Source organism: Cyphellophora attinorum (genome assembly GCF_001299255.1).
Source record: "Cyphellophora attinorum strain CBS 131958 chromosome Unknown Contig3, whole genome shotgun sequence".
Lineage (NCBI taxonomy): Eukaryota > Fungi > Ascomycota > Eurotiomycetes > Chaetothyriales > Cyphellophoraceae > Cyphellophora > Cyphellophora attinorum.
In genome coordinates, this window is record NW_017253231.1 from 1,157,810 (window position 1) to 1,185,149 (window position 27,340).

The window sequence follows — 27,340 nt, forward strand, 5'->3', positions numbered from 1 at the left end:
TCCTCGGAAAGTCTGCACTCCACCCATCTTCCCAATACGACGTATATGGACTTCTATCTGTTGCGCCCCGCATTCCGCCAGGGTTCCGCCATGATTGCCAGCGGGAAGTCTGCACTCCACCCCTCTTCCCAATACGACGCATATGGACTTCTATCTGTCGCGCCCCAGATTCCGCCGCGATTCACTTCGCACAGCGGAAAGTATGTCCTCCACTCACTTCCCTTCCCTTGCCATTTTGACTCTTCTATCCGTCGCGCCCCAGATTCCGCCACAACTCAGTTGCACAGCGGAAAGTCAGTCTACCCTCCACCCGTTCCCCTCCACTCGAATGCCCCACACGAGGAGGAAGTCAGCGTGGAAAGAGCCAATATTATCAGGAGATGCCAGACACACAAATGAGTCAACGAACGACAGAGTTCGTGCGAGCCTGGATATCCACGAGCGGGAGCAAGGCTAGTACTCATACCGTGCTATCAGAACCATCCTTTGTTTTGCCGACAGTCTTCCTCGCACTCAGACAGCCATTATACCGTAAGTCAGAAGGGTGGGGATTGATCAAGGCAGAAAAATTCACCTTCAACGACTCCCAAACAACCACAAATCTCTCAAGTCCCATCACGCCTACAATCGAACACGAAATCGTCCCCACAACTATACACCAACCAATCCTTCGTCCTCCTTCGACGTCGTCATCAACACAGCGCTCCTGCCAACAGACTTCACTAGGCTTCGCCAAAAGGCCCTCACCTCGATCGCCCCTGCCGTGAAGACCACCTGGAACGGCAGGTGCGAATCCCGCCAGCAAGTCACTCCTGCCGTACACCATTTCCAGAGAGGTAGGTGCGGTTGCTGCCAACCGGTCGCTCCTGTGTTGTCGTAGTGCATGTCGATGCAGGCCGGCGCGAACGCCCTAAGCCGAACGCTCCTGCAGCGCCGGCGTGAGAGTCTAGCAACGCAGGCGCGAATGCCCTCTCCTGATCGCTCCTGCAGTCCTGCAGCAAGTGTCGAGGAAGGCAGGTACGAATCGCCACCAGCCAAACGCCCCTGTCGCAGAAAAGGGCCCAGAGGAGTAGGTGCGAGTGCAGTCCGCTGCCCGCGATTCCTGCTCATGGTGTCTGGCCACGGCAGTCGCGAGAGATCGTCAACCGGCCTGCCAATTTCCCTGTCAGCCGGTCCAACTGGGTCCCCCCCTGCTGATCGGTGTCAGATGGATGAGAAAAATTGTCCAAGAAGCATAGCACAGGCAACACTTGTCGCATTACGATCCCGAGCCGCCCTATGGCTAGCTGCGACTATTGGATAACAGAAAAAGCAGTACGCTCACCCCAGAGCGCCTGCTTTCTCGAAATAATAAGTACACGACTGCCGTCAAGATGACTCGACAGTCTCAACCTCATCCGCTCCAAGAAATCAACCACCATAATCATGACACATCAAAGCCTTCAAAACATCATCTCCGTCGTCTCCATCGTGCCTGTTTTGCACTTGTGCATCACGTCAATCACTCCAAAGGCCCATCCCCCATCAACTTCCTGACATCCTCCGCCGTCTCGCGATTCTCCTCCTCCTGCTTCCTCATCTTATAGATCCGCTCCTTCGTCACCTGCGCGTTCTGCAACGTATCGATATACGTCCTAAACTTCACAATCTCCCTCAGCAAATAACTGCTCTTCCGCTCCCAATTGTTCATCGCCTTGCCCGCATTGATATGCTTGGGCGAGTACGCCAGCTGCATTGCTCCACGGAGCTCATTGTGCTTCTGCAGCTCTTCTTCCACGCTGTGCACGTATGCTTGTAGGGCACGGAGCTGGTCCACCTCCAGCAGCTGGGACGCGAACATGGACTGTTGCGGCGGATTCCATTCGTTGATGTAGGCACGATCGCCGGCCATGCGTGCTCGGACGGTACCATGGTGGTCGATCGAGCTGCGCATGGAAAGTTGTGTGCTGGGCCGTGAACCGCTGATGCTCATGCTTTTGGTCGAGTCCGAGGTCGGTATCAATGCCCTGTTGACGACATTGTCACTCCAGCCGTATTCCATGTTGCTGACCCCACCCACCATAGGCTCTTTGGAAAGTCGGGCACTCCAGAAGTTCGCGGTTGAGACGAACTCCTTGACAATGTCAGGCGTGCCGACAGAGAACAAGTGCACAGCGCCAGTCGGTAAGCTCAATGCCCATACGTAAGGTCGACTCTTAGAATACCCTGGCGGCGGTAGTGCACTGGCGATGGCGTGCCGTAGCATGAATTTCCACACCTCTTCGGCGTTGTCCTGCCAGTTGCCTCCACCGACCACGCCATTCGACTTCTGCTTTCCGGCCTTTGACCGAAGTGTTTTGGCCGTGCTGGAGAACGAGAACAAGCGCATCCAGCCTCGCTCAATGACAGCAAAGCAATCATTCCAATTGCGATCTTTGGACCGCTTGTCAACACCTTCAAGATGGCATTTGTGCTTGAGAATGCCCTCCTTAGCCCAGGGCGCTCCGCACAACTCGAGCGACTCATCCTCGAGCAGCGGACCGGTCTTCATGCCACCATCGTCGGAGTTCAACTCGAACTGGTCTTCACGGATAATCGCTTGACTCAGTGCATTGGCGAAGCGATCGAGGACTGATAGTCCTTGCCGGGATCCGGACCAAAGGAGTCCACAGACATGGACGTGAGAGTCTTCCCGATCGAATTCTTACTCCATGTGCTGGACACGGACGGACTCCATGCCGATGATTGCTCGTCCAGACTAGTTCTACTAGATCCAAATCCTGGAGCTGATGGTAGCCGTGGTCTCGATCGAGCCTTAGCTGCCCAGCGTGCACCTAAGGATTTGCTTTCAGGACCCATTCGTGGCCGACTCAGGTCAGAATGTGCCTTACTGATCGTGCTTGGTGTGCGGCGCAGCATGCTGGACCCTAAGTTGAGTAAATTGTTGTTTGACTGGGCTGGCACGGCTTCGACTTCGGACCCGAAGAGTGGTAGGGGCTGCTGGGATATAGACACATAGAATGTGCGCAAGACAGCCTCGATCTGTGCGTCCCAACCACGTTCGGAACCTTTGTATGGCGCATCAACGAGCGCACCTCCAACAACGGACGCATCAACATCTCCGGAGTCCTCTCGCGTCAACTTGTCAACAGGTCTCTTGGTCAGGCGCACCGTCTGATCATGGTCAACAGAAGCACTACGGCCGTCATCATCAGTGTTGCTACGCTGCAGATCACCAGGAGCAAGGTCCTTGCGTTCGCCAGCCACGTGTCTGATCGTCGGCAGCGCATTCCGCACAAATTGTCCCTTCGTCATCTTGGACCCAATATCAGCAAGATGCAGATCGGTATTGAGTAGCAGGATGGAGTAGCAGATGGTGTGCACAACATCGAGCGACTTGAATCCATGGGTGTCGTTGCAAGCACACCAGCGATGAGAGAATGCGAACAGCAAGCGATCCATCTGCTGAGTTTCGCCTCGGAGCACGATACGATCGCACAGCTTGCGTAGAGAAGCCAAGATGTTGCAGTGCTTGAAGTCGAATAGGTCCATGAAAGCGGTCCGGACGACTTCCCGCTCAGGTCCTGCATCGCCCAACCAGGCAGCTGCAGCATCCTGCCCGAGATCGTCATCCACATTGTTATAGATCTTCTCAGCTTTGACCCTAGCTGCCTCTTGAGGATTCGAGCTGATGCTTGGTCGCGATACATGCACTTCAGGTCCGGGTCCGCCCAGCTCGATGGGAACAGGAGTGCTAGGGGCCGAGCGATAGTCACTGATGGGGGACGCTGCCAATGGCGCAGACGTGTTCGAGACAGTTCGTCGCACTTCACTCGTACCATTCAGCTTATCGGATGAGATCTGCCGTAGGCTCTCTGATGCACTTTCGCCTGCCAAAGAGCTCGCTGACGCCTGAGTGCCGGTTGTGTCAACACGTCGAATTGCTGTAACAGAGTTTGAGGACTGATTCTTGGCACTTGCTGTCAGCCTGTTCGACGAAGAGTTGCTGAGTTGGCTGTTGTTATTGTTCTGTAGAAGATATGGAGATGGATTGCCCTCCGAGCCGCTCGAGTCTGCCAAGAATGAATCGTGATGAGGTCTCAAAAAGCCATTCGGCTTAGACGCTGGGGCTGCTGTGTTGCGCAACACATGAGACGCCTTCGTAGGAGTCTTCATGTCATCCTCGTCCACAGTCGGCGATCCTAGGCCGGGTGTGTAGAAAGTCTCCCCCGAACTACCCGTCTTTTTGGCACTTTCAGGCTGCTCGGTCGACAGATATGGGTCCATGAATGCCCTCAGCTACTGACACTGTCCTGATGACCATGACGTGGAGCAACGCCGTTCGAAGACAATGTTAGCGGCATAGGTGGAGGTGCAGGATTGTTGATTGAGCGCTTTCTGCGCCGGAAGAATGACGACGTCTTTTTCTGTAAAGCAGGCTGATTTTCCTTGTTCGCAGACGACTCTGTAGAGAGTGGTTCAGGACGTTGAGATAGGCTCTGAGGGGCATTGAGGTCTAGCGAAGTGCGTGCAGATGATGTTTGTGCGATCTCATTGTGCGACGCCGGCTTGGAAGACCCGAACACTCTTCTAAAGAATCCGGGTCTCGGGCCAAGTGATGTGTCGTGAGGCGATGCTCTGGCATCTGTGACCACCTGAAATTGTCCTGGCCTCACGGGCATAGGTGGAAGAGCATCGGGTGTCTTACTCTTGACGGTAGCAGTTCCAAGTGTCCCAGCTCGAGGCTTTCTCGTCGCCGCACTCTTTGATGATCGAGCACTGTTCTTGCGTGCTACAGGCGGCGCTAGAGTGGGCTTGTTAGGGCTCTTTTGCGCTTCAGGACCAGGAGCGATGACTGGTGTAGGTGCGATACCCATGTCGTCGGAGAGATTGAAACGAGCAGGACGTTGATGTGATCCGAAGTCGAAGCTACGAGACCGTCGATCACCAGCGTGTCCTAGTCTGCCTTGATATGCAGCGAGATGACCCAAGTCTATGCTCGAAGTTGCACTGTTGGCACTGCCCTTCGTAGGCCGCCTCACTTTCGGTCTAGACGGACCAGCTCGCTGAGCGTCGTACACTTTGGCCCTCACTGAGTCTTCGTCTTCTCCAAAGATGCTAGGCAGCTTGTTGAGGTTCTTCTGGTACTTGTCCGAATCCCGCTTGACGGTTCGAGAGGATGCGATTTGGGGTGCAAGCATGCTACGAAGATCGCGAATGTCTCCATCGGAGGAGGTAGAAGAAGTAACAGTATGACCACGTACTCTGCCCACCCGCTGATCGTAGCTGTTGGACCGTGGGGTATGCCTTGGTGGCGTCACATCGAACATGCCGGAAGAGAACTGGTCAAGGGCCAAGGCCATGTTCTCAACCATGGAAGCGCGGGGTGGAAGGTTCGAAGAGAAGGATAGGTCGTGAGGGTCCTCCATGTCGTCCTGCTCTACGAGCACTAGACTGCCCCTTGCATTCGTTTTCGGTTGGTCATTGTCCGCAATACTCGGGTGTGAGGACTTTTGCGTATTCTGGCGGTCGAGATCAGAGTTCGGCTGGACGCGAGGGCGCTGTAGACTTCGAGCAGACGAGTTAGAGTCGTAGCGCTGATGCGTGGAGGGACGTGGCGGAGTGACTAGGGCGGTGATGGACGACATAGATTCTTTGCTCCGAGAGCGTGTGATATGGCAGCCGACGGGAGCATGCGTGGTCAACACAGCGTCAATCTTGACCGCGCGATTCGTTGCATTGCGCAAACGGAATTGCCGTGAACTTTAAGATTGAATGCGAATTTGAGCCGCTATTTCCTCGACTTGCGGCACGCGGGACGGATGTACACGATATTCACGTGGTAACACAATAACAATCACGATGTTGCCCGGAGAAATAGGATCGCGCAGCAGAAGCTGGAGAAGATGCACTGCAGTGGAGGGAGGATTCAAAAGGTGCAGTCGGCGGTCGCGACTTCCATCGAACCAGGGGTAAGTCGCACCAAGAATTGCCGCCTGAAGATCTCGCCTATGATTTGTCCGACTCGCTTCCCCTGCATGAAGCCCTTAGCGGAGGAAAAGCTTAGCACAGACAAAACGCGAGAAGCTTGCGAGCCGCAAGTGCTACACGTATTGACACCAACAGCCTTGCTTGTAGTCAACTTCGGAGACGATGTTAGAGACAGAACACCAAGGCGAAGCTGATCTGCTCGAGTTCAATGTGATCCCATCTATCGTGAGAGCACGACGGCTTACATCTGCTTGCAGAAGTGACTTCATGAGACATGATCGGCCCTAGCTACTGAAACACGACATAGTCCGAATGCTTGGCTACTTAGCGGGCTATCAACCTCTTCCGCGACCAAGGCTAGGCTCTCAGAATGAAGTCTAGACTATGGACAGATGTCACATATGCCAGTGTTTCAACAACACACTCAATACTCTTTCCCATGCTGTGGCACTTCGTGGAGCGGGCCTCGCACATAGTACGGGACGGACGCTTGTAGCAGAGGTTCCATCGAAAGTCTCCGTAGGTGCAGAGAAGAATCTGGAGGCGCTCGAAGAATGCCTCATTTTCGCTGCCTGATCTGGCCTCTGCCGAAGATCAATGTGACTTGCCCACCTAATGCACCACAGACGCGGAATAGCGCTCAAAAATCCCGCTTCCGTCGTAGACCTTCTCTGAAAATGCAAGCTCAGCCCTTGACACCAAGGAACAGCCACCGTATGCCCCAGAATTCCAAGTTGATGCCCAATATCGTACACACGAGCCATATGATGATCCAGACCAGCATAGGACTCAGCAACAGCTGCGTATGATGCAGAAAATGCAACGCATTATACCCCAAGAACAATATCAAACTCCAGTAAATGCCCGCCGCCAGGTACAGCGCATTCGCCACAAACACACTTAATCGATTTGGGTGATTGATAGCCGGCATCAGAATATACTGCACAATATAGAGCAGCACATACGGCGGGAAGAATGCCCGTATCGACACGTCGAAGCAGTAGCCGAACTCCAGTGCTTCCGCGCTCTTGCCGCCTCCGGTCTGAGGGAATAGGCCCTGCTGTCGTCGTCGCCCTGGCAAGCCTGCCACGCCGGGGCCGAGGAGGCGCCCGACCAGGAAGTATGATATTGCGGAGACGACGAGGGAGCCGGCGAGGAAGTGGACGAAGACGAACATGAGGGCGAGTTTGACCACGGAGGAGAAGGCGGGTGTGTAGGCGAGGGACCAGGCGAATGAGGTCAGGAGGAGGAAGAAGGACAGGAGATATGTGAAGGATGGGTCGGGTCGGTGCCATGTATTCCGCGTTTCTGCCAGGAGGTCAGCATTCGTAGTTCGAGTCATTGTAGTGTAGGGTCCATCTCACGTTTGTGGTAGTATATTGACTTGAAGACCTTCTTTGGGCTGATGAGGAGGTGCGTCATCTCCCACACTGCCATCTCGAAGTCCATCTGGGGGAATTTGAAGATCCTGTGACCATCTCGTCAGCCTGCTGCTTGCATACAAATAGGTTCCCAACCATCGTACCTCTTGAAGAAGCGAGGCACCTTGAATTCCGAGCCTCGACGATCTGGTCCGAACGAGGCGCCATATCGAGATGTGATTCGGGGACTATTCATGAGCAAGCCGTGTCCAGAATGCTCAACCGCGAGCAAGGCAACGACAATGTCACAAACGAGGCAAACGCACGACGCTGGCGGGATACATGAAGTGTCGAAAGCGAAGGCAAGTGTGGTGTTGCCTTGATCCCGGAGCAGGCAAAAATCACGTCTTTACAAGATCGATGCTCACGAAATTGGAGAAACATTCATAGGTCCCTCAGCGGCATCTTTTGAACGATGAACAGTCTGACATTGATGAGACAGGTGTGATGTTGTTACAATAAACCTGAACGACCTGGCAACATTCGCCGGGCCACACGTTCAACCTGCAACCACTGTTTCCGTAAGTGTGGCTCGTGAAGGGCCAGATAAGACTTTATGGCCCGCGGCGTCATAAGCACACCACTTCCTTGGCGTGACGAATGTGGTCCAGCCATCCATTCTTGGAAATCTGACTTCGAATCAGACACGACATTGCGCTGAATAACGAACTGCCGCCAGTCTGCCTCAAGCAGTGATCCAAGCAAAGAAGTCTCTTCGAAAGGCCCTTGACCGCTGCTCACCGTGGCCTTGGCATTCGCCGCCGGCTCATCACTACGAGCATCCCAGACGAGCATCCGGTTCTGAAGCGACTTCTTCCACAAAATTATGGTCTCTTGTACGTCGCGAATGCGTTGCGTCACTCTGCCAAGATTGTTCACAGGATCTGCAGGATCTGGGAACATCATATGGCCTTGTTTGACAGAGTGATTGTTGGGACCAAGCCCAAATCGTTCCATTACATCGCGGCGATCCGCCAAACTGAAGACTTCGAACGGCTCGATGGACAGACCTTGCGAGAAGAAATCAATCTCGCTGAACAGCTCCAGGAACTCGAGCAGGTGCCTTGCTGGATCGACCTGTCCGTACTTCAGCTCGCACGACTTGCAGGCAGCGACGACCATGTTGAGTAGTGGATAAGATGTGAGACCGCCAGTGTTGCCATTCTCCAGGCCTCGGAGCTGTAGCGCAGTCCTCAATACCAGAAATACCCGCTTGACTGTTGGAACTCGCGCTGATAGCTTTTGATGTAGACTAGGCTATTGAAAGCGCCGTTTGAGGACTGTACATCCATTCGCAGTCCTGTGTTGGTGTGCCATAGCTTCAATATAGGAACTTTGGGGCGTGACACGTAGTTCATAGGGGAGAATGTCTTGCGGTAGACCTGGTTGTGTAAATTCTTCCAGACTGTGCTGAGAAGCTGCAATGCTCCCTCGCGATCCTCATACGTATCATATCTCTCCTGACCTCTCACCCGCACGTTGATGTCGATATCAGACAGGGCAGATGCCAGTCCGCTAGCACGGGAGCCGATCAGTTCAGCGTCAAGTTCGGGCCTGAGTGGCTGCAGCATGCGTTGGAAATCGGCGAATGCTTGCTCAGCAGCACTTTCTTCCGCTGCACTAGGAGTTATGAAGTCCTCAAAGGCTTGTATCTCGGTCAGTAATCTTTCATGTGAGACCTTTCTAGGGCCGCCATCACTGTCGACTAAACTCCGTAGCCAGGGCGCTCTGCGATGGATGTGCAACGATCTGTCATGCCGCCAATCGGGCAACAGTCGTGGCGCCATGCCCGCGGGTCGCTTTTCGCTGCCCATGTCATTTGCCAGGCTTTTCTGTGAGGCTTCGCCTTTTACGCCCAGCAGAGCGAGGCCTTCGATCTGCTGCTTCTGCCTCCTCATGATACTCTTCAAGAGATTTGGCGGGATCCCCTTACGGGACCGCCGACGATCGGCATGGAGTTGGAAGCGGTTCAGAGCATCGTCCAGATTCCTCGGATCACGCAGCTCTCTGCTACGCTGCTCCTGTCGCTCGGCCCGCTGAAGTCGAGACTCGACTCGCCTGATTGCGAGCGCATCTTTTGAGGGTTTCTCGAGTGCAATGCCTTCAAGCTCTGGCAGTGAGAGTCTTTCAGTCGTGTCGCCGATCTTCCGAATCACATTTGCGCGATTCGCACCGCGGATGGATTCCAATGTACCTCGGAGATCTTTGGGGTCGATCAAGGCTGCGTACTCGTCTTTGAGTCTGTTTTCGGTCGACTGGGCCGGGGACAGATTGCGGTCAGCCCGGACATGGTAATGTCTTGCGTCAACTCGGACGCGAATACTGGCGATGAGCAGCTGAAGGCGATGCCTACATCCAGGCATACAGTAGCTGAGATTTAATAAGGTCGCAGAAACGGGTCTGACAGTGATCTCAATGTGCTCTCGATACGGCTCAGACCTTACGGTAAGATGACCAAGGAAATGTGAAGTGACTAAGGTGATGACCGCGACTCGATCGTGACTTCTTGAAACATTGAATTCCACGACGGGCATTCACGTAGGGTGGGGACCAGCGGCCTTCAGCGCTGCATATCCATTGGACTCGGAACTTTCAAGTGACCACACCTACATATACTGCTGAGGTACCCGCCTCAGCACGCTTATCTTTGTTCACGCAGACTTCTCTTCTTCTAGCTCATGATCAGACATGTCCGCTGCCGACGCCGCCAGAGGCGCGCGATCACCAGCTGACCTTCTGCGTCGTCTGAGCCTGACAGACTCGAGTCCTCCACAGAAGGACGATCTCGACCCCCGGCGGGCATACCCCGGCTTGAAGCTTAGCGGCAACATCATCAGTGCATCAATATGTCTACCTTATTCCTTTCATCACGTTGTTGGCGGTGACTGGAAGATCAAACCACGGCGCGGAACATCAGCATTGTTCGACTCATTCTCGTATTTGGCTTCTGACAAGACACCATGGAACCATACACTCGTAGGATGGACCGGCGAGATTTTGCCGGATCAGGAGCGATACTACACGCCCAGTCCAACAGCTGCATCATCAACGCCGCAACCCACACAGAAGGAGCCGGTGCCGTTCCACTCGGGCGGCAGTCATCATTTGACTCATTCCAAGTCCACGGCAGAATTGCCTACGCGTGGAATGCAGGCTCATGTCTACAATCCGGCAAGTGACACTTTGGTCATCACCAAAGACGACCGAGAACGCATGGAACGACAGCTCAATGATGAGTGCACCGGAACAATGGTGCCTGTATGGCTATGTGACAGCGAGATGTCTGAGAATGGGGACCTCCGGCTCAAGGACCAAGGCCGCTGGCGCCGCTACGCTGAGCACGAGCTGTACACTCTCTTTCACTACCGACAGCATGCCCCCGACAATGGAAGAGCGGAAAAAATCTCCTGGGCCGATTACGTTCACATGAATCACGTCTTCGCAGAAGGATCCTGCGGATATACCAGCCGGGTGACATAATCTCGATTCACGACTACCATCTGATGCTGCTACCTAATCTTCTGAGGCAGAAAATCCCCAACGCCTTCATCGGATTCTTCCTTCACATACCATTCCCTAGTTCGGAGTACATGCGGTGCTTGCCGAAGCGGAAAGATGTGCTGAGCGGTCCATTAGGAGCAACAATGGTCGGCTTTCAATCCTACAACTTTGCTCGGCACTTCAACTCTTGTTGCAAAAGAATACTTGGCTTCGAATCAACCTCAGCAGGAGTGGATGCATATGGCGCCCATGTTGCGGTCGATGTGTTTCCCATCGGCATTGATGTAGATGCGGTCAAGCGTGACGCATTCGACGATCCGATAATAGAAGAGCACATGAGAGCGTTGCGGAAAGCGTATGGCGGGAAAAAGATCATCGTGGGTCGAGATCGGTTGGACACCGTTAGAGGCGTGGCTCAGAAGTTGCAGGCCTTTGAGATCTTCCTAGACCGGTATCCAGAATGGCGCGAAAAGGTTGTGTTGATTCAGGTCACGTCTCCGACCAGTGTTCAAGAAGAGCAAGATGACAGTGGACACAAGATCGAAAACAGGATTTCGAACCTTGTCTCTCGTATCAATGGAGAATTCGGCTCTCTTTCACATCAACCAGTCCATCACTACCCACAATACCTCGACTCACATCAGTACTTCGCGCTGTTGCGACTCGCTGATGTCGGTCTGATCACTTCCGTTAGAGACGGCATGAACACGACCTCACTGGAATACATCGTTTGCCAGAAGGAGAACTACGGTCCACTAATTATCTCTGAATTCTCCGGAACGGCTGCATCACTTGCTAATGCCATCCATATCAATCCATGGGACCTCGGAAGCGTCGCAGACACTCTCAACGAGGCTTTAGTCATGTCAGTAGCTGAGAAGAAAGCAAGCCACGAGAAACTCTACGAGTACATTACCACTCACACAGTCTCGACATGGACCAACAACTTCCTCAAACGTCTACTCACCAACCTCACATCATTCTCGCAATCAGATCTTACACCCCTCCTCGACCGACGGAAAATGCTCGCAAAGTACCACAACAGCTCAAAACGTCTATTCATGTTCGACTACGACGGTACTCTGACACCTATCGTCAAAGACCCTAACGCTGCAATCCCCACCGATCGAGTCCTACGCACCCTCAAGTCCCTCGCTGAAGATCACCGCAACAATGTCTGGATCATCTCCGGCCGCGACGCAAGCTTCCTAGAGGAATGGATGGGCCACATCACCGAGCTCGGCCTCTCAGCCGAGCATGGCTGCTTCCTCCGCCGGCCCGGCTCTGAAAATTGGGAGAACCTGACCGCTAGTATGGACATGGCATGGCAGAAAGAGGTCTTCGATGTGTTCTCGCACTACACCGAGCGCACACCCGGCAGCTGGATCGAGCGCAAACGCGTCGCTCTGACGTGGCACTACCGCCAAGTCGACCCTGACTTCGGCGCGTACCAAGCAAGAGAATGCAAAAAGGTGCTGGAAGAAGGCATCGCCAAGAAATGGGAAGTCGAAGTCATGGCCGGCAAAGCCAATCTCGAAGTCCGTCCGACATTCGTCAACAAAGGTTTCATCGCAAATCGCCTCATCAACGAGTATGGCCTCGAGCAAGGCGACGGCGAGCTCCGGGCTTCGTGCTGTGCATGGGCGACGATACTACGGACGAGCACATGTTCGAAGCACTGCTGCATACTGACCTTCCGGCTGAGAACATCTTCTCCTGTACTGTAGGAGCAAGCAGCAAAAAGACCAAGGCCGGCTACCACGTCCTCGAGCCAGCGGATGTGATCGCCGCGCTGGGTACGTTGACGCAGAAGCCTCCGAAGGAAAGCAACCGCTAGCGACGGCGATACGCAGCTCTCGTCCTTTTGTGGATCATTATTTTGCCGCAAGCATATTCATTGGCTTGTGCGGCCTTCGACTAGTGGTCCGCTCTTCCTTTCGGGCACCGACAGGCATTGGGAATTGAGTTGCTTGGTGCTCAATTTGCTGTGCTCGCGATATTTGTCCGGGAGTGGTGGTGGCCGACCACTGAAAGCAACCGCTGGCGTCGGAGATACCAAGTCCGCGTGCTTCTGTGGATCTTCAATTTCCTGCAAGCATATTCATGGGCTTGTGCGGCTTTCGACTGGTGGTCCTCAATCGCTTTTGAGAAGCGGCAGGCATGTGCAATGTTCTTCCTGGGTGTTCATACCGTGACGGGCCTGCAGTTCGTCCGAGAGTGGTGGCCAGTTACCGTTATGCTGTGTAAGATCCTAGCAGGTCTCATCCTAAGGGATTTCGTGGACTCGTTGGTACGGTTGCAACCGTTAATGGAACCAGCGAGGCGTCCGATGGACACGGCGGGTCATGTGATTAGTGCACGCCTGAAGCGGACGATGTGTCATTTTGATGGGTAGAGGGCAGTGAATCAGGTCAGGGGACTATTCTGCATTGCCGATATGCACAGAGGTCCAAGTGCTGGCAAGCATGGATCTACGGTATCATTATGGTTAGCCGGTCAGGGGTACGAAGGAGCCCGGAGTATTATTAGAGTCGCTGCATTTCCGGCAGACATCAAGCGAGGAACCGGAGAGCTAGCATTCTTGTCATCCGGTTTGCTAGAAGAACTCCAGACTTATCGTCACAGAAAGACTGCTACCGTCCTCTCTGGCCGCGTTCTCCTGCCCGTGGTTGCAAAACCCATTCCTGCGAACCGGTCTTCTCAAACCCTCGCACTTATACACCACCCGGCCACCTCATAGCTTCCCCTTCCCATCACCACCGTCAAGCTTTACCTTCCCAACATCATCCGTCGCACCTTCCACGCCGACCTTTCCCTTCGCAGCAGCAGCAGCAGCCATAGCTGCCATCGTTTCCCTAATCGCCTTCTCCACCGCGCTCATCAGCCTCCGCCAAACCCCGTCAACCACCTCATCCCCGACGTCCTTCATGACCGCCCACTTCTCCACCCTTCGCCGCTGTGCGTACTCGTCTTGTGTGATCTCGCCGTGCGCGCCTCGCGGGCCGAATGCGTACGCATATGTTTCCTTGCTATCTTTGGCTGACTGCACAGCGTCCCACGGCTCTTCGCCATTGACGAAAGCAATAATCTTGTCGCGATAAGCCTTACTCACGTTCGCGAACGCTCCGTCATTCTCCACAGGATACTCGGAGGCGTAGCTGTCCCACAGCGCGAGTAGATCGACGCCATGATGCGCGCGGGGAACACCGGCTGGAGACTTTGGATCTGGGAAGGGATTGGCTTCGTCGAAGACATAGCTGAACACCTTCGTATTCGAGGATGCCACCGAGGAGATGATGTCGTGGTTGGCCACGTGGAAGAGGTAGTCCGCCATGAAGTCCAGCGCACCGCTTTGGGCTTGGCCCAGCCCGAGTGTTGGCGTGTCTGAGGCCTTTGACGATGGAGAGTCAAGATACGTCGACGCCAAGCACTGATTCCGAGAAGAGTACGAGGCACCCGCCCCCTCCTCCAGCTCTGAGCTGCCGAGGAAACACTCCCTCAGCGCCTCGTCCGAGAGCAGACGAACACCATGCATCCACAGCACACCCTCAAACTCACAATCCCCCACCATAAGCGCCTCCAGCCTCGTCAATGAACCGAGCAAAGACGGGAGGTCCGCCAAGTCATCCGGCTCCCGCAACGGAATCGACATCATCGACCCCGCAGCCATACCAGCGACCAACAACGACACCGGCGCCGTCTTGAGCGTCAAATCCTCCACACTCTCAACCTTCTGCGCAGCCGCAGCCTCACGAACAGCCTTCAACACCCTCTCAAGCGTCGGCTCGAAGAACCCCGACTTCTGAAACCGCGATGTCCCAATAGAACCAGAGCATAAGATCGCCCTGCTGATCGAAATCGACGGCGGGAGCGTCAAGCAGAGAGCATGCGTCAGGATAGAGCCAGCGGATTCGCCAGCGATGGTGATACGAGCGGGGTCACCGCCGAAGGCAGCGATGTTGTCCACGGTCCATCGGACGGCGAGCTGGAGGTCTTGGATGTGCAGGTTCTTTTCGCTGTTGGGTTTGCCGTCGCCGTAGGCGAAGAGATTGAGGCGGTAGTTTGGGTTTACGAGGACGATTGGCCTGCCGGAGGATATGGCTTGGGCGGCGAGTGGTCCGGTTTCTTGGGCTGTGAGCTAGTCATATAGAGCACGAAAGGGTCACCACTTACCGCACAGGCGATGTGCCGAGCTCGAAAACGAGACGACTTGGGCACCGCCTGCTTGATGTCAGCACAAGTTACCAGACACGACTTGCAAAGTGCGTACCATAGACCCATATCAAGACAGGCAGCTTCCCCTGAATCTTCTCAGGCACGGTAATATTCAAATTCAAGCACTCAAACTCATCGTCCACCTCCGGCGGCCACTGCTCCAAGTCCTTCGGTATCTGCATCAGATCCCGCACGTCGACGGGGATCTGTGGGCATCGTGGCCTTTACGTAGCATGCAAAGTCAGCTCATCATAAGCCTGGTGGTTCGGTGACTGATCGGTAAAGATGAGGAAGGGTATACACGCACCCAAATTTCGTAGCATCTAGCTTCGTCTGCTTGACTCTCTGCTCGTAGACAGGCGCAGCGAACCGTTCCGGTATGCTAGCATACTTGATGCCGCGAAAGTGAACCAATGGCCGGCCGTCGAAGCGGGTATCGAGTAGTCCTACAGCATTGGCTGAAGGATGCTCATACTCTTTTAGAGTCGTTGCTGTCATCTTCAGCGAACACTGAATGATTCTCACGCCTGGTTGAGGCACTCCGCGTCCGTTGGTCAGACTGCTCTGTTCTTGTACATGACTTCCGTCGGATAGCCCTGCCAAACAATCCTGCAACTCCCGCTTCCTCTTGAGTCAAGTGCCGCATTTGACCTGGCTGGTGATCGTAGTGGAGGAGGGGAAAGAGCCCGAGACGTGGTCTCGGCAGGCCTGACGGACTTTGTCACCGGCCGAGGTTCAAAAATACTCCCCGAAGAAGTGCAGCAACAGCAGTCTCCCATGATACTTTGATGCGGCGATTATGCCTATGGTGAATTATCACTATGACTAGTAGCTGCTACCACAATATGCTCGTTGCCCGATGATTTTCCTGCTGTGCATTACGTGGTGGCTGCAGGCATGTACCTCAGTAGCGACCTTTTCATAACCTCGTGAGTGTATTACCCTGGTATCCCGCCCAATCACGTATGCGTTGGTGCTTGCGGCTGACCGTCGCTAATCTGCGTCACCGTCGGTACGACAGTGCTCGCGCCCCAAGAGCCCCAGGAGCCTGTCTGAGAGCCCGGGTATGTTGGCGGATATGGGATGATACTGGTCTCGTTGCCACCTGCTGGTGGACTACCGCCAGAGCCACTAGTCAGCGTACCTTGGAGCGGTGTCTTTCGGCTAGACGAGCCGACGTAGACGACAGGGCTTTCGACCTCAACCCAATTCTGCGTGACGACGTCCCAGACGCTGACGTCCTTGCGAGTCAGCTCGGCAGTGAATGTGACCGAGCCTCCTGCTGGAATGGTCAAGCGTTCGAAGCCACGAAGAACCTTTGGTGGTTCTCCGTCACCAAGACCGATATAGACCTGAGCGACTTCATCACCAGCAACACTGCCCGTATTGGTGACGAGTGCCTGGACGGTGGCCACAACCTCCCAAAGACCTGGGTTGCCACCGGGAGCACCACCAGCTGGTAAGACTGGCTGAGGAGATGCGTCATCGTAGCCAGCAGGCAGGTAGTTTTCAGATGGCTCGCCGTACTCTGGGTCGTTTGCTGAGGCCTCAAGGTCGCTACTGTTGAGGTAAGGGTAGATGTAAAGGTAATAGTAGTCGATCTCGGCAGGGTAGATGACCTCATCCACGTTTGATGAGACATTCCCGTAGGTTGGTGCAGGCTGGGTCAGACCGCCTCCAGGGACGTATGGCGCGGGGTTACGAGGAGTGATGACGAGGTCTGAGAATTCGAACGTGGTGTAGCTGAGTCCGAAGCCGAATTCGTAGATTGGGTCAATGCCCTCCTGGTCGAAGTGGCGATAGTCAATGAATACTCCTGTGGTGGAAAAGTCATCTTGAGGTGCACCAAACTGTCCGTTATTGGGTTCAAAGATGATTTTTGCCGGGCCATAATCGTCAAAGTTGCGGCCGATGGTGAATGGCAGTTTGCCTCCAGGGCTGACAGCACCGTAAAGCACATCAACAAGCGCGTTGCCGCTTTCCTGACCTGGCAGACCTGCCCAGATGATAGCGGTGACATTGGGATTATCGTACCATGCTGTGACATTGACGGCGCCAACAGAGTGGATCACAATGACGGTATTGTTGCTGTATGTCGTGACATTGCCGATCAGTCGATCGCCATTCTCCCAGACGCTCAGATTGTTTCGGTCACCGACATTGCCATCAATGTCGATAAAGCCTTCGCCAGCGTGAGCGTTCACGAAGATCAGTGCGGTATCTATCGTGCTTGCGAGCTTTTGTATCTGGGTGTCTGCGTTGTTCTGGCAGATAGTCTGCACGACACCATCGGTGTTGGAGAGGATGTATGTCTCGATTGCTTCTTGCGGTGTGACCAGGTACTGTCAACCATGTTAGTCAAGATCGGATACTTAACAGTCGTGGGGTCTCACAGGGAACTCTGCAGTGCCTGAACCATAGCCCATTGCCAGGGTCCCGTTGTTGCAGCCGCGATTATCGCAACCATTGGGACCAGCAGGATTGCTGCAGGCGTCATATCCAAAGATACCAACTTGTTGCTCCTTACCGGTGAGTGGTAGCACACCAGAATTCTTCAGCAGGACAGTCGACTGCTGGCCAATCCGTCGAATGACCGAACGATGATCGTCTTGTACGTTGACGAACTCGTTCACCAGACCAATGGGAGAGTTCGGATCGATTGGGTGGATGTGTCCGAAAGCGGTATAACCCCAGGAGTTGAAGTTCGTATCGGTATAGACCTCGTCGCTTGTTTTTGTTAGCTGCGTCGAACTAAGAGGCTCTGATAGTACTTACTGGCCCACAAAGTAGTAGGCTGACATGATCCTCACGGCCATGTCGTCCAACCGCCATTGAGGGAGCGTGCCATTCAGGACGCCAACAGTCAAATTTGTTCCCCAAAACGTGTAGCCGGTGTTGAACAGAGTGTCTCCGGGCATGGTCATATCTAGACCGGCGGCAGCAGAGCTCATTCCACTGTGTTGCGCAGCCCAATCGGACATGATGAAACCTTGAAAGCCAAGCTCATTCTTCAGAAGATGGTTGAGTACATAGGAGTTTGCACAGGCATAGCTGTTGTTGACCTGTTGATACGAGCACATGATGGACCCGGTGCCAGCTTTGACAGCATCTGCGAATGGCCAGAGATAGAGTTCGTGCATGGTCTTGTCATCAATGTTCGAGCTCAGGGTCTCTGTGATATCATAGCCGCGACCTGTCGATTCACCAACTTGACGGAAGTGCTGTGGTCATCATCAGCCCACCACCTTAGCAAACAAATGTATGCGCTCACCTCTTGCTCGTTGGCGATGTAGTGCTTGGTGGTAGCAACAACGCCAGAAGACTGAATGCCTTTAACGGTCTCGGCGACAATCTGACCAGCAAGATAGGGTTCGGGACTGAAGCCCTCCCAATTACCTGCAGGTGTCAGCCATGATGGCGTCCGTCCACACACTGTTCACTTACGTCCACCGTTCGGAAACCGTCCGAGTGGCCCGATAGCAGGTCCCAGCTGAACATCAACACCCTTTCCGGCAGCTTCTGCACCCATAGCAGCGCCACGCTCGAGCGCGAGCTCGCGATTCCAGGTGGCAGCGACGTTGATACCGGCAGGGAAGGCACTGACCCGATCGGCGAATCGCAGACCAAGAGGGCCGTCCTGCATGCATAGCTGGTGAAACCCGAGTCGAGGAATGGCGCCCGTGTTACCCACACATCTGTCGCTAGTCCAACTGCGAGCTCGTCAGCTGTGATCAAAGGGTGCCCCGATGTGCTCGGAACCTACCCAGTTCCTGTGGTCAGGTTGACCTTCTCAGCAAGCGTCAATTGGCTAACGAAAGCGACGGCTTTCTGGTGAGCTACGGCCCAGTCGCCGACGCCGTTGCTCCATGGCGATGGGTAGCTCGGTGGCGACTCGAGGATGGGACCATCATAGTCACTGTTGAAGGGTTGCTGCTGCTGTCGCTTGTCCAAGGCCTTGGACAGCTCAAAGTCTGACGGCAGCGCTGACACGGTGCTGGTCAATGCCAGACCGAGCAGACCGATCGTGGCGCATAAGTTCTTCCCCATGATGAGGACACACTTTGGCCTTGATCACCCAGGCGAAGCTGAAGCAAGTCGAAGAGGCTGTCCTGGTCGCTGCGGTGACAGAAAGCACAGGTGACAAGAGGCCGGCATCGCAGCGAGGACCTGACATTTTATTTCTCAAGCGAGGGAGGAGCTCCGAGCTCACCTCGCGCTTGCCAGAGTATGACAGCTCTGTGCTGCTGATCGGTCAGGTACCATGGTGCTTGCCCCACAGTATGGTTGCATCGCAAGTTGTAGGCGGAGAAATTCGATGGTCAGCACATCATTTCACGGAGTACTTTGCCATTAAAAGATCTACAGATCATGAGGTGCCTCGCCTAGTTCGTAGGTGGTAAGGACAAGGTCTGCAAAGACAGGGGTCTCCCGGCAACCCTGGAACTGACTTCTTGTTTACACCCGCAAATGCACTCTTTTAGGCTTTCCTCCAGTAAAAGCCGACCGCCTGTGCTCCCCCGCGATTGATCCTGGCGGGATGACTTCACCGTCATAGCCTTGGCAAGCCTTCGAGATGTTACCAGTCCATCGACATTTGCCTCTTGTCGCCGGAGTCTTGGTGCCTGTGAAAGTCACACACAGGAAACTCACGTCAAGGAAAACTATTGAGACTTGAATCGTCCTCTAATGAGACTGCGGGCGAAGCATTCGGCCTAAGTGTCAGCCTGTCCGTTGGCAGACTACATCTCTGGAACTTCGTAATCTGGGAGGTATTGCTGCGGCTCCGTGTATCGTTGCATTATTACTCCAGGTCCAAAAGCTCGGGGTAAGCCGCCCAGCCATCTGCTTACACAACGACGCCCGGGTATCATTGCCACTCGCCGCCAGTAGCCTCATACAGCTTACGTTGTATCCTCGAAAGCTCGGCCCTCACCGGGTCTAGCCTCTTAAGACAATGAGCTCTCGAAAGGGCATATACGAAAGTGAGCTTTGCTCTTTGTAAAAGACTTCAGATCTACCTCAGTGCTGCCAGATCGAGGTTTTGGTCGTACACACTCACCCACCAAGCGATTATTATTGTTGTTGGATGATGAGGCAGATGTCAGACCCGGGCCTGCCGACATCACCTGTTTGACCACGTGCATGCAGTGTTAACGACAGAGCCGATCTCTCCGTGAAGCCGGCGCAATCAAGAAGAGGGGATGGGGACTGAACAATGTGACCTTCCATATTCTTTCCCGAAGCACTTCGCATCGTGCATCATATGCCCCGATGTATGTAATACTGACCACGAGGGGCCGAAGATTATCCTAGAGATCAGCCCGCTACAAACCCTACTGTTGCTACTACTCATGTTCCGAGATGTTGACAAAGTCCTAGCTCGGCATATGCAGTGGATTTGGACCGTTGACGAGGACGCTTACATGGAAAGCACCATCATTCACGGGAATATGCCCCTCATCTCGAGCTCGTAGGCGATGCTGGTGCGAGCCCTTGCACCTGGACCGAGGTAGGTACTTACTGCCGATCGTCCAAGCACCTGACAGCATGGCATGCTCCTCACAGCACGGCTTTCGAAAGGTCTCCTGCCACGCTTCGACATGTAGGAAACGATGCGACTCCTCTGAACAGGCGGCCCCGGAGAGCCTGCTGCTCACAGCATGTTTCGGTCGACTCGATCTCGGTGCCGTGTCAGGTCAACATCGCTCTCATGTATACTCAGGCGGCCACCGCTTCTGCTGTTCGCCTAATCATTTGTAGTCAGGAACTCTGCGACGTGTTATGTCAGTTGAAGGTAACGTGAATAAATTTGCGCGTTTGGAATCGTGATGTCAAAAGCCTCTCAAGCGGTTCACAGCCACTGCCGTAGCCACGAACCAGCTGCCGGTAGCACTGTTCCGTGCCGGCACCACTCGTTCCTGTGCTTGCCATTTGACCATCCTAAGGATCGCTCTTGTCCCTTTACCGCAATTCTTAAGCGCTTCGATACCTTCCTGATCACTGCAAATTCTCACCACAACCATCACAATCGAATCGTGAATATCACAATACCCTCCGGCAACCCGCGAAACCTTCCCTCCGGCCCAATTGCTTACTCCAGACCCAAATTGCCCTTTCCTCGTGCTTCTTGGCTCCACAAACACGCCCCGAAAGTCCACCTGAACCAACTCGCTTCTGCACCCAAGCGTTCTCGAAGCTTTCAGGCACACCAGCCCCTCTAACAACCAACCTCATTCGCGCGTTCCCGCATAACGGTCAGTCATGGTGGCAACTCGGTCCTCTAGGAAGTCATCGGCTGCCAACAGCCCCGCGCCAGAGTCACCAACCACGCCCTCTCGCAATGGCCACATCAACGGCCACGTGAAAGGCCACGCCAATGGCAAACTCGTGGCCGCGACGCCGAACACGAAGTTGGCGATCAGTAAACGCAAGTCACCAGCCAGTGGCGATGCAACAAGCACGTATGCTCACGTGGTCGATCCATTGACCATTCTCTGGCTGTTCGTCTCGCTGATACTGGTTGCATGGGATACTGGCTACGTCTTCCTGCGGCCTTGGTCTATGCCTGGAGGTCACTTGCATTCGCCCATTTGGACACCCTATGCGCTCTACGGTACCGTCGATTACATCTATGGATGGCCAGCTATCGAGAACGGCGTTGGCTTCACAGCTGCCCAAGGCGCTCTGAACTTCGTTGAATCGTCTATGTACGGATACTACCTGTTCAAGTTGCTACAATGCGGCTCGGGAACGGAATGGTACAAAGTCTGGGATGTTGCCTACTGGCGCCGTGAGACCGTGGTGGAAGGCGAGGGCATGGCCAAAGCATTGGTCATATGCTTTGCGTCTGCTATCATGACTCTCAGCAAGACCGTCCTATACTGTGAGTTTGACAGGTTCCGGCACGTAAAGCTCCATACTAACGGTATCACAGGGCTCAATGAGTACTTCTCAAACTACTCGAACATCGGCCACAACACCATTGGCAGACTCTTCTTCCTCTGGATCATTCCCAACGGGCTATGGCTGATAGTCCCAACTTACATGATCTACATCCAGGGGGCCGAGATTGTCGACCTCATGGAAGCAGGCAGCCGCAAGATTCACGTCAAGGAAGAGTGAAGTTGATTTTGTGTCGCATTCAGCGCTGACACCTGTATATCGCTGTATACTAAGCACCTAGCTGGGCGAGCCAAATGCGGCAAAAGTTTGACTAGCATCTGTCGATGGGAGGTCTGCAATGTTTTTGCAGTTGGATCTGCGGATGAGTGCTGTTACGTTGGAGTTCATCTAGGCGCAAATGTTTACGTGAAGAGACTGATGCTCGACTGGCTGAAACTGATCAAATCAAAAGCACATACATCTTGGGCTACTTCAATTCTGATCTCGAGCATCTCACAGGACTGCGTAGTTCCCTGAAGATTACTGCTATCGGTCGCTCAGACGATCAGTCGTGACCAGCGAATTCAAGGGGGAGGCCGCTTCGCCACGAGGAAGACACCGTGAACGTACTGATGACCACACCGACCTCATCCACACAGACCAGCTTTCGTGGGAAACCTCGACCAAGTTGACATACTGACCCAAATCCACACTCTCATCTGCTTCAATCCTGCCACACCAGCCCTCACCAAAATCTCTCGATCAGCAGTACTCCTCGCCGATCCAACCAGCGGCCTGTGGTATCGGCACCCCCGGCCCCGCCAACCACAACTGCACCGTCACCCTCCCCATCGGCGCACCAGCCTGATATTCAAATTGAACGGCCTTCCCCTCATCGCCGGATTCCTCCTATGCCACACTAGGGTAAACGCATTGGGACGCCCCGGCATGCCCAACCCCCCAAACGGCCGCCCATTGATGCTGGCCTGAGCAATGGCCTGGTTACAGACGATGATGTAGGTGCCGACGCCACGACAGGCGATCGGGATAGAGGCACCGGCTGTACGGCCGGTTTGCACGGGGATCGTGCGGGCGTGGCGGCCTGGTGGCGGCATGGCCTTGACGATAGTGACCTAAAGGAGTCGTAGTGTATGGGTGGACTGGCTGTTCTGACGACAGCGGTGACGGAACGCAGAGGGACTGCAGGCAGAGATCGGGTGTGGAGATGGGACAAAATATGAGGGAGCAGTGAGATCAGGCTGACTTGAGAAGGGGAAGGATGAACCCGTGGAGTCAGGACCACGGCAGTCGTTGGTTTAGATGTACTTCAGAACCTCAAATCCGGCCCCAAAAAGGCTGTGCCGTTCTAGAATATCGCAAACCGGTGATGGCGGGGCCCTAGCGACGGCTCTCATGTACTTAGCTAGATCAGTAGACGATGTTTGTTTAGTGCAGCGCCCGAGAGACGCGAGAGCTCAATACACGGCCATATAAACCGGGCAATAGCTGACAAGGAGGGTTGGAACAACCGTCAAATCACGGCCTACTACAGCCGCGTTCGCAGGATGAGCTAGCAAAAGGTCGAAGTTTAAGGCAGGTTAGTCGTATCATTAGCGAGGGTGAAAAGCAGTCCGAGGAAGTCTGCGACTTGATGGGTCTGAGGCTGCGAGCAGAGAAGACGAAGATAAATGGCGGAAATCTTCACAGCAGCGAATATGAATTGAGGTGCACGTTGACTTTCTGGCAATAGAGGTTGAACCTTTCCGTATGTGGAGCTCCGCTAGAGCATCAGTACGTAGGTCTACCTAGCTCAGGTATCCAAACCACCGGTACGGCTAGGACCCAATTACTCTCGTGCCTGGGCGTCGGGCTGAGAGCTTGAATTAATATCAATGGCTGTCATCATCGTTTCATCGTTTGATTCTGCGTCTCGCTCTCCCAATCAATCATTGTTGCCGTCGCTAGCCAGGTCTGGACATCACCATCTCGGGCTGTGCTCGCACTAGCGGATAGCAAGCTGTAACCCTCAGCCACATAACCTGCTGTCTCGACAGTAGGATGCATCGCTCACGTCGACCATATTCACTGCCACCGAGCCAATATCCAAGACCAAGCAAACATGAGGTCCTGAATGGCATTACTCGAAAGGCTCTCACTGCAACAAAGCCTCCATCTGCGCCTTACGCTTCTCCTGCCGCTCCAGAGCTCTGTTCTTCACAGCCGGGATATGCTCTTTGACGTCGCCGATGCCTAGCGGGTCGAAGTCTTCAGCCAGTGTCTCGGCGCTCGGACCTTGACCTTGCTCAAGTTCTTCTTGCAAGATGGCTTGCTCTTGTTGAGGTGCCAAATCGATGGATCCAGAGATATCTCCAGGTGTTGTTGGCTTTGCTGGTAAAGCGTTGTTCTCAGGTGCGATCTTCTCCGGTGCGGAGGGCGTGTCTTTCCCTGACTCAACAGGAAGGGCGACTGGTTCTTGCGGATATTGCTGACTTGTGCTGTCGGGTACTCCGAGAGTTGTGCACGCTGACTCATCCTCCGTGACGGCCACTGGCGTCTGTTTGGCTTCAGTCACTGTCCCGTTACTCACTGGCTGAGCCTCAAGGGCCTGTGTCTTTGGCGGCGAACTAGCAGCAACCCCAATGCCAGCCTCAGTAGTCTCAGCACCGGTCAAGACCGGCGTCCTAGCTCGGCTGATTGGTCCGCTGGGACTGACTTGGCTCTGCATGCCGTAGGAGCTCATCTCGCTTTCCGCGTCGCTTGTACCATTAACACCTGCAGGTTTCGCACCAATAGCGGCGGTGGTGCTGCTCTGCGTATTGAAGAGAGCGCCGTTCATCTCGTCATCTGTGCGACCGAATAGCTCGTGCCACCATCGTGTCTCGGCGATGCGTGGGAAGATCAGTCTCTCCTTGCCGCGAACGTTGTCATCAACATCTGGGTCGTACTTTGGGTTCAAGAACTGCTCCTTCCTCGAGAGGAAATAGTCCCATACGCTTCTAGTACGGTCGCTGATCTTAGCCTCCTTGCGATCTTTCTCGTTGTCGAACAGAAATGTGCCATACTGACACGAGTAGAGGTGGTAAAGTAGTCGCCGCAGAAAGCGTTCCGAGAATTCGAACCTAGTGGGATACTGATATTGCAACTGGTAGGTCGCATCGAGGAATTGATGAAAAATAGGCGATATCTCCTTTGGTTTTGTGACGTTCTTATCGCCCTTGCCACTTGCACTGGCGACCCGCTTGACTGGCGTTCCGTCGGCGATACTAGCTACCTCAGCTTCGCTGTCGATAGCGAGAGACTCCCGGCTGTCATTGTCTTGCTTGAACCATCCTTTGGCGCTCAGAAATGCATTTCCGAGTGATTTTTGTGCTCCTTGAAATGCGTCGGCTGCACGGCCACGATCTGGCTCATCATCGCGGTCGTCGTCTTCATTGCGCGCTATCACTCGTTCATTCTCAATGTGGAACCACTTGTCGGATCCCAGAGGTCCATTCCGGTACCGAAAGCGGTGACCGAATGACAGCCAGTCCTTCTCGACCAGAACAATGAAACCCTCCATCGTGCGATAGTATGGATCGAGACATATCTGGCTCAAAGCACTTAGCTGACTGGTGCGATCCCACCCGTCTGAGCAGTGTATCAAAACATGTGAGTGCTGCAGCCCTACTTGGCGCGCTATTTTGCCCACACCGTCCATCATGTTGGCGATATGCTTAATCCATTTGCTGTTGTGCAGGGCTTCCTTGTTGGGACCGATGGGTGTCAGATCAGAGTCTTTGAGTGCATCAATCACCTTGTTCAGACTGTCACGCATGACGTGGATGTTGTCAATATTCAAGAAATCCTTCCATGCGAACGCGTAGTTCTTCATATCCTCCGAACCTGCGCCCATCGCTTGCATAGCTATAGCATTGAGCGTGGGCCGCGCATCAATGATCAGATTGCGTTGCTGGGCGCCGTAGACCTTTGGTCTGTCCTCCTCCGATACTTCATGCTTTGGCATTTCACTGTCGTGTTTCAACTGATGGATCACCGCGTCTTCCAGTGCTTCCGAATTCGAAAAATCACTTTGAAGAGATGGAGGCTGAGGTAGGGCGAGAGGATCATCCTCGGACACTTCTCGATCTGGAGGAGGCGTGGCAAAGCCGCTGAGTGGACGTTGTGCTCTGGTGGTATTGAATATGGCAGCCACAAGCTTCTCGTCCTGAATACTGCGTTTTCCCCCAACCCCGACCATGGGCTGAGAACATCTCGTGATTGTACAGTTGTTGACTGGATGCAGATATGCGAGAGCTGGTATGCGGTGCCGAGACCGATATGGCTTTGCGTAATTCAGAGTGTTGTCTGATATTGCTGACGGCACTGCAAGGGTGGCGGGATAGGTGTCGGAGAATGCATAGTCCTTGTTGATCTTGGTGATTCGCCAGGCCTTGTTCTTGTCAACGCCTTGTCGCCGCCATTCCCGCATAGGGTCATAGACACTCCAGCCTCCGCCATTGATCTTACTGAATGCTTTCTCCGGCCCTGTTGGTGTGTATGAGAATGCATACAACTTCTCGATTCTGCCCAACTTGCAGGTGAACGCTTTGGTACTGTCAAAGACATCCCGAGCCTTGCGCTCGTCTTGGAAGTAGAAGCAGACGTATGAGAAGTCCCGACAACGTAAGCGGATACTGCTGGGTTGTCGACTAGTCGTCGGAGACGGGCGGAAGGTGCAGAACTGGATGATTGGATATGTGATCCAAAGTTCTCTGGGTTTAGGTGCAACAGCCTTGCTGTTCTGACCTTCTGCTTCAGCCGGGCTTGGTGCAGGAGGAGTTGTGACGAAGATGAGGTGGTGAGGTGTAAGATGAAGAGTGCCGGCGGTCTGCTCTCCTCGTCGGGCAAGTATCACGTCCTCGACCTGCTCAAAGTCAGTCAAGAGTCCTTGAATGGGTTGCTGACTGCCTCTCACCTTTGCAATACGAGTTCGTTCCATCGCCATGTTTACGTCTGGCACAGTATGTGACTGCGGCGGCAGCAGCGGGACGCGGGGAACTCAAGGCGTACACATTGTTCTGAGTGTCCGCTATGCTGTGGCATGGGCAAGTCAGACAACTACTGCACAAGTGATTAGGCTTCAGAAGCTGGTGACTAATGTTATGGCCAGAGTCATGAAGGAGTAATCTGTTGGGTTCCAAGAGCAATGGTAACATCACTAATGCATCCATCTTGAACATTCTCAAAGTACGCAGCCTCGTCACTATATTCAGCCTTGTGTGTAAAGACAGCACTGCGGCAGTCGCCACAAGCCAACAGGCGCTAGTACTGTATAAGGAGTGCTGAAAAGCCATGAAGACCAGCAAGTAGAT

The 27,340-nt window shown here is 54.1% G+C and overlaps 8 protein-coding genes across 8 annotated transcripts; 2 read left to right on the forward strand and 6 right to left on the reverse strand.

Annotated features, from left to right (window-relative positions):
* Positions 1-1,501: 1,501 nt before the first annotated feature.
* Positions 1,502-5,627, reverse strand: AB675_8711 (PH and SEC7 domain-containing protein; the record flags this gene model as incomplete). The annotated part of the gene is made up of 3 exons (XM_018149181.1): positions 1,502-2,619; positions 2,688-4,239; positions 4,287-5,627. 3 exons carry the CDS (start codon positions 5,625-5,627, stop codon positions 1,502-1,504), a joined length of 4,011 nt encoding a protein of 1,336 aa, XP_018004357.1.
* Positions 5,628-6,655: 1,028 nt separating this feature from the next.
* On the reverse strand, positions 6,656-8,513 carry AB675_8712 (uncharacterized protein; the record flags this gene model as incomplete). The annotated part of the gene is made up of 3 exons (XM_018149182.1): positions 6,656-7,278; positions 7,335-7,438; positions 8,062-8,513. The coding sequence occupies 3 exons, from the start codon at positions 8,511-8,513 to the stop codon at positions 6,656-6,658; spliced, it is 1,179 nt and encodes a 392-aa protein (XP_018004665.1).
* A 71-nt stretch (positions 8,514-8,584) lies between these two features.
* Positions 8,585-9,754, reverse strand: AB675_8713 (uncharacterized protein; the record flags this gene model as incomplete). Its single annotated transcript, XM_018149183.1, has 1 exon — positions 8,585-9,754. One exon carries the CDS (start codon positions 9,752-9,754, stop codon positions 8,585-8,587), a length of 1,170 nt encoding a protein of 389 aa, XP_018004583.1.
* A 325-nt stretch (positions 9,755-10,079) lies between these two features.
* AB675_8714 (Trehalose-phosphatase) lies at positions 10,080-12,729 on the forward strand (the record flags this gene model as incomplete). The annotated part of the gene is made up of 3 exons (XM_018149184.1): positions 10,080-10,862; positions 10,922-12,522; positions 12,627-12,729. The coding sequence occupies 3 exons, from the start codon at positions 10,080-10,082 to the stop codon at positions 12,727-12,729; spliced, it is 2,487 nt and encodes an 828-aa protein (XP_018004742.1).
* An 897-nt stretch (positions 12,730-13,626) lies between these two features.
* Positions 13,627-15,605, reverse strand: AB675_8715 (Lipase 3; the record flags this gene model as incomplete). Its single annotated transcript, XM_018149185.1, has 4 exons — positions 13,627-15,017; positions 15,066-15,113; positions 15,163-15,329; positions 15,415-15,605. 4 exons carry the CDS (start codon positions 15,603-15,605, stop codon positions 13,627-13,629), a joined length of 1,797 nt encoding a protein of 598 aa, XP_018004660.1.
* Positions 15,606-16,066: 461 nt separating this feature from the next.
* Positions 16,067-19,154, reverse strand: AB675_8716 (putative beta-glucosidase A; the record flags this gene model as incomplete). Its single annotated transcript, XM_018149186.1, has 6 exons — positions 16,067-17,449; positions 17,501-17,834; positions 17,883-18,328; positions 18,379-18,503; positions 18,552-18,817; positions 18,871-19,154. The coding sequence occupies 6 exons, from the start codon at positions 19,152-19,154 to the stop codon at positions 16,067-16,069; spliced, it is 2,838 nt and encodes a 945-aa protein (XP_018004292.1).
* Positions 19,155-21,368: 2,214 nt separating this feature from the next.
* AB675_8717 (uncharacterized protein) lies at positions 21,369-22,229 on the forward strand (the record flags this gene model as incomplete). Its single annotated transcript, XM_018149187.1, has 2 exons — positions 21,369-21,990; positions 22,042-22,229. The coding sequence occupies 2 exons, from the start codon at positions 21,369-21,371 to the stop codon at positions 22,227-22,229; spliced, it is 810 nt and encodes a 269-aa protein (XP_018004214.1).
* Positions 22,230-24,141: 1,912 nt separating this feature from the next.
* Positions 24,142-26,973, reverse strand: AB675_8718 (Phosphoinositide 3-phosphatase; the record flags this gene model as incomplete). Its single annotated transcript, XM_018149188.1, has 2 exons — positions 24,142-26,892; positions 26,944-26,973. The coding sequence occupies 2 exons, from the start codon at positions 26,971-26,973 to the stop codon at positions 24,142-24,144; spliced, it is 2,781 nt and encodes a 926-aa protein (XP_018004526.1).
* Positions 26,974-27,340: the final 367 nt, after the last annotated feature.